Source organism: Eumetopias jubatus, unplaced genomic scaffold (genome assembly GCF_037043125.1).
Source record: "Eumetopias jubatus isolate StellerSeaLion01/CBP00866 unplaced genomic scaffold, mEumJub1_p1.0 scaffold_27, whole genome shotgun sequence".
Classification (NCBI taxonomy): domain Eukaryota; kingdom Metazoa; phylum Chordata; class Mammalia; order Carnivora; family Otariidae; genus Eumetopias; species Eumetopias jubatus.
The window spans coordinates 315,188-321,187 of NW_028274833.1; the positions used below are offsets into that span (position 1 = coordinate 315,188).

The 6,000-nt window shown below is 61.7% G+C and overlaps 1 protein-coding gene across 1 annotated transcript; it reads left to right on the plus strand.

The window, feature by feature from the left end:
* The first annotated feature begins 2,601 nt into the window (after window positions 1-2,601).
* On the plus strand, window positions 2,602-5,199 carry LOC148161995 (testis-specific Y-encoded protein 3-like). Its single transcript, XM_088020440.1, has 6 exons — window positions 2,602-2,832; window positions 3,612-3,767; window positions 4,483-4,560; window positions 4,700-4,811; window positions 4,910-5,055; window positions 5,149-5,199. The coding sequence occupies exons 1-6, from the start codon at window positions 2,602-2,604 to the stop codon at window positions 5,197-5,199; spliced, it is 774 nt and encodes a 257-aa protein (XP_087876566.1).
* The last annotated feature ends 801 nt before the right edge of the window (window positions 5,200-6,000 follow it).

Genomic DNA, 6,000 nt, shown 5'->3' on the forward strand with positions numbered 1-6,000 from the left:
TTTTTTGCACGTCTGTGTGTGTGAGTTGTAGGGCGGAGGTGGCATGTGTGATAGTGCCAGGCCACACATTTATGGCTGTGCCAGAGACCTTCTGTGAGTGTTGTGCGTGTTTTTGCGAGCGCAGCTGTGTGTGTTACCACGGGCAAGTGCGCATGCCTGTGTGCAGGACACGTGTGTTTGTGTGTTATGTGATCTGAGTGTGTGTGCATGCACAGTTGTGCATGGGAGTAGACGTGTACTGCCACATGCATGCCTATGGGCCGCAGATTATGTGCATGTGTGTGTGCGCACGTATGTCTGTGGGAGAGAGAGAGAGAGTGGTGCCTGTCTGCATGGGTTTGTGTTTGTGTGCGTGTGTGCGGCCATCTTCTATCTGCTTGTCAAGCCCGGGTGTGTGGGTGTGTGTCCTGTGTGTGTGTTTCCATGGGCTCGTGTCTGTGGTGCCTGTCTCTGTGTGTTTCCAGGCACATGTGATTGTGAGTGTGAGCGGCCACTGGCACACACCTGTGTGTCGAGACGGTATCCGTCTGTGTTTTGTGTCCAAGCGTTTGCATGGGCACACGTGTGTATATGTGCGTGTGTAGGGCCCAGTCAGAAAAGGAGAGGGATTGCAGGATTTCCAGCTCTGCGGATTATGGAGAAAGGGGCAAGAGGCCGAGGGTAGCCATGTCCCTCCGGACACACAGGCCTCGTGTGCATTCTGTGGTTCTTCAGGAATCTGTCTCACCTCTCGATGCATAGACACACAGGGGCCAAGGCAAGGAGGGAGGGGTTGGAGTTGTCAGGCGGGTGTGAGGCACACCACCCATCTGTGCTGATTGCACAGATGGTTTCAGGTTTGGGCAATAGCTAGTGGTTTCAGTCTCCTTCCCGGGCCGCACACCTCTTGTCGTGTGGTCCCTCTCACCTTCCCGCCCCGGCAAGGGCAATGCCAGAAGTCTGTCATTGCACAAATGTCACCCGGGACTGGGAGTGGACATGGACAGCATCCACATGAAGGGCGAACAGATAAAAACCAGGGTCCAAAGACCGTGGGTGTGCATATGAAATCCACTCTGGTGGAAATGCATGGAGACCCAGTCGGGCACTGTACCTGTAGATATGTGCACGCTTCTCCCGCGTGAGACAGGGGGAGGGGGGCTGTGTGAGAAGCCCGTTTTTGTCGGTGATGCCTGGAGACAGGCTTCCATTGGCACCGGAACCACGGCCCCAAGCCTACTTTGCAGGCTCCAAACCACACTTGGGCATCTCTCACCACATTTGTGGGCCAGCTCTGGGGTTGTGATGGCCCGGCTTGATGTTCCACTCACGGTCTGACCCGGCGGACCCAGAGAGGGGAAGGCTAGGGAGGATGCATGCTCCTCTGCAGGCCAGACGAGCCGGGAACCCCTTCCCTGGGCATTTGTGCAGTTGGCAGAATGCAACGGAAGACAGTCCGTCGCTGGTGGTGCAGGCGTTCGTCCTGCCTGTCGCCTGGGTGCCGTGCTCAGCCCCTTGCTGCCTGGCCTTCAAAGAGTGGGCACTGAGGTCACCGAAAGGGCAGACAGCATCCACCTGGCGGACAGCATCCCTCTGCCGTCCTCTCCACAGGGTTGGTACAGACTTCCTCTTCATAGACGGGCAACTGGGTCCCCTTTGCTGTATGCTCTTGGCTCCAGGAAAAGGCATGCGTCCCTCTGTCCTCCATGCCAAACACACTGTGTGCCTGTGTGACCGTGTGAGCGTGTGTTTGTGTGGGCCCTCAACCTGGCACCTTTTCGAGGGTCACCGGCCTGGCTGCCGGTCCCAGAGGGGGAGATGGCTTTGATTTCCTGGGAAAGGAGCTGCTCCGAGACTCATCTGCGTCTTCCTTCCTGAAGCCTTTAGGTTCCAGAGGCCGTGTGGCCAGAGGGGTCAGAGAAAGAGCGCCGGAAGCCAAGGTCAGAGAGGAGGACGGAGAGGAGAGCGTGAGGAAAGGACAGGCAGACCGGTGGACAGAGCGCTCTTCGTCGCTCGTCTTCTGACCAGCAAAGGGCATGCGCTGGGACAAACTGTAGCCGCACATTTCCGCCGAGCAGGCAGGCGGTTTCGGGGCCTCTGTCTCCTGGAATCGCACGATGACTCCTCCAGGGCCTGGGCTGACCATTTCCACGCACACTGGACCAGGCTTCCCGGTGGTGCACACAGTGTCCCGAGTCTCAGAGGAGTCTCTTCGGGAAGGGCGAGGGACAGCTTCGCATTGTTGGTAGAAAATCCAGGCAGAAGGCGCGCCCGACGAGGCCGCGGCAGGGGCGTGGGCGGGGTGGTGGGGTGCGGATGGTGTTGGGGGGCGGCGTGGGGGTGGGAGGGGTGGGGTCGGTGCAGGTGGGAGCCCGAGGCCCCCCCCGAGGAGGAGCACTGGCGGGCTCCCTTGCTGGATGGCTGTCTCCCTTGCTGGAAGGCTGTCTCCCGAGGGGGCGAGGGGCGGGGCCGGTGGCGGCCACGCCCACCACCGTGCGACTGGTGGGACCCGGGGGCCGGCCCGCGTCCTGGGCGTGCCTCAGGGACTCGATATCTCCAGGGCCGCATGGGTGCCCCGTCGACGTCGTCTCCTTGGACACCTGGCCCCAGGCCCTTGTGCGCATGCGTCCCAGAGTCCGGAAGCATCCGGCAAGAGACCGTTATCGGCCGCCGCCCCTGGACGCCGGACGGAGCCCCACCTGCCGAGCCGCTTGCGGAGGCCTGCGCTCACACCTCCAGCCTTTCCCTCGCAGCTGCCCCAGCGAGGCAGGGTCCGGGGGTGGCGAGGCGGGCTTCGGGGGAGGCGGGGCGGTCCCCAGAATCCTGGACGTGCCTCAGTCGGGGAAGGGGCCGGTCACGAGGTGTCTGTGCCCGGGGATAGAGGCCCCCGGGGCGCGCCGGGGGCGCTGAAGGCCCTAGGTGTGGGGATGGCAGACGAGGCTGTGCGGGAAGGGGAGGAACGATGGGAGAGAGAGGATGCCATCCTGGTGGTGGAGCTGGTCCTAGTGGTGGGTGACCTAAGGTTGGTGCTGCAACTGGCCTTGTTGGAGGGGCAGGACGGAGAGGACGAGGAGGACACGGAGGAGGCCGCGGAGGAGGTAGACGAGGCTGACACGGAGGAGGAAGACGAGGCTGGGGAGGTTGAGGAGTCCGAGGAGGAGGGGGAGGAGGCTGTAGTCGCTGAGCAGGAGCAGGGGGAGGAGGAGGAGGATGTGGACAGGGAGGAGGAGGGGGAGCCTGAGCATGCGGAGAACGAGGAGGCTGAGGAGGCTGAGCAGGAGCCAAGGGAGGAGGAGAAGCCCGAGGAAGAGGAGGAGGTGGAGGGGCCTGAGGAGGCTGAGCAAGAGGAGGGGGAGGAACAGGCTGAGGTGCAGGCTGTTGTGGAAGAGGCTGAGGTGGAGGAGGCTAAGGAGGAGCATGTTGGAGAGGAGGTGGCTGAGGCAGAGGAGGCTGGGGAGTGCGAGGAGCCTGAGGAGGGAGAGGAGGCTCAAGAGGCTGAGGAGGAGGCTGAGCACGAGGACCAGAGGGAGGAGGGCCAGAAGGAGGAAGAAGGGGCGCAGGAGCTGCAGGAGAAGCAGAAAGGGGAAGAACAGCCAGAGGGGCGGCGGGGTCCGATCCCGTCCCCGCTCGAGGCTCTAGAGGCCTTGCAGTCAGAGCTGGAGCCCGAGAATAAACAAGCCAGCAGGTCCTCCTCTCGGCTCAGACTGAGCTATTGTCGGAGGCGGCAGCGTCACCTGGAACACCGAAGCGCCCTTATCCGGGGCATCCCTGGCTTCTGGGCCAAGGCTGTATCCTTGACGCTGTCATGGAGGAACCCGGATGTGGCCGGGCTAGAGCAAGAGGAACTGAAGGGAGGGGGCCGTTGAGTATCCAAATACATCGGTTGGAGAACCCCCCTCAACCCCAGCCACACCCCCGGCCGCGCCGCGGTGTGGGGGCCACGCTCATGCCCTGGTGATCCCGACAGCCTCAACATCCTCGTTCTGGGGGTGGGGTGGGGCCTGTGGGCCTCAGAGTGCTCTTGATGTGGCAAGAGGCACTGGAAGACCAGTGGGGGAGTAGGAGCAGAGGTCCAGCTCAGAATTAGGAATTAGGAGCCGCTGCAGGGCTTCTTCTCACAAAACAGCTGGAGGCAAAGCTCAGGTTCCCCTCGGGGTAACGCAGCAGGCCAGTGGCTGTGAGTGCCCACCTGCTCAGCCTGAGGCAGGAACGTGTGCTTGTCCGGAGATGAGCTAGTTGTGTCTGGCCGTCAGCACAGGAGGATGAGCTGGGGAGGGGAGTGTGGGGCGGGAGGGGTGGTCTCTGAGCATGCACAGCTTCCTGTGTGAGTGCCGAGATCTGCAGCATCCTGTGTGGGGACCCAGCGGGCCTTGACGCAGCCCGTGGGGAGGGAATGCAACCCGGGGAAGCAGAGGGGAGGCAGTGCCCGGCCGCTGTCCAGACTTGCTCTGTTGTTGTAGCTCTTTCATCTCCAGCCCTCGGAGGGTCCTTGACTCACAGCAGTTTGTGAACCACCCCCAGATGTCAGCCGTGATCAGTAAGGAAGATGAAGGCCTCCTTGGCTACATGACGGATTTGAAGGTCTGGCGTGGCAGACTGAGACCGGGGCGGGGGACGGGAGTGGGGAGCGTGCCGTAGTGATCCATCTCTGAAGTCAGGACGGGGAGGTTCTGCTGGACAGAGATTTCACCCCCGTCTCCCCCACTCTGCCACCCGGCAGGTGGAGGATCTCAGGTTTCCCCGTGATTGCCGCCAGATCCTGCTCTTCTTTCGCAAGAACCCCTACTTCCGGAATGAAGTCGTTGTGAAGGAGTATGTCCTCAGCGCTGCTGGTAAGAGGCCGCCGCCTGGATGGGCGGCCACAGGGACAGGAGGGGGGTCGAACCCGATTCTTTACCCGGTGCCTTCTCACATCCTTGTCTTCCGGCAGGGTACGGGCCTTCTCATTCCACTCCCATCCAGTGGCACCAGGATTATGAACAGGAGGCCTACAGTCGCAGGGACCACAACACCAGTCTTAACTTCTTCAACTGGTTCTCTGACCCCAGCTTTGCCAGCTCTAGCAGGATAGCCGAGGTGGGGCCCTGTGACAAACAGCGGGAAGGACCCTGCTGGGCTCCCCGGCTGCTTGGGATGGGCCTCTGAGCCCTGCCCCGTTTCCCCTGCCAGATCATCATGGACGACCTGTGGCCCAACCCCCTGCAGTACTACATGAGATAGAAGGCCCCAGGAGAGGGAACCGAGAGGAGGACAGGTGAGGGACCCAGGGTGTGGATGCCGAAATGTGCGCCATGGGGCTGTGTGGAACCTCGGCTCCACCAATGGAGACCCTGAGGCTCAGAGGAACTCTCCAATGCAGGGGCCCCGGGTCAAAAGGGCATCACCGTCAGAGAGGGAGATTGGACAAGTGCAGTGCCAAACGGCTTCTGCCTGGGGAATCTTGAGGCCGGCGGGGCCAGGCAGCATCCATGAGCAGAGCTGGGGAGGCAAAGGCGGCTCGGCAGCTGCACTTGGGGGAATTGTCATTCCGGGGCCATGAGCCCCAACCTCAGGTCTCCTAGCACCGCCTTACACTTAGGCCCACCAACGTTGCCTCCCGTCATGCTTGGCAGAGACGTGTGGGTATCCTGGCGCAAAGGCTCACCCCGCCGCCCTGTCACCTTTCTGTGTTGGTCTGGACACCACCGTTGAACCCTTCATTTCCATAGGCAGCTCCTTTCCTCCCGCCCCCAGGCACGCCGAAAGCACTGGCCAGGGTGCACAGATTAGTTGAATACATGGGTGGAGGAAAGGTAAGGAGATCACAGTCAGCAGCAGGGAGTGGCATGGGAGAGGGACCGCCGTTCCCAGGGAGGGCCTTCAAACCCTGAAGCAACCTTACCTATGGCCCAGAGAAGGTACACACGGGTCTCCTCCTGTGTGCGTGTGTGTCTGTCTGCGTCTCGGTGTGTCTGACCCTCCCAGGGAGCATCAAGAATTTGAGATGAATATGAGGGAGCATCGCACTTGACCGAAGCCAGT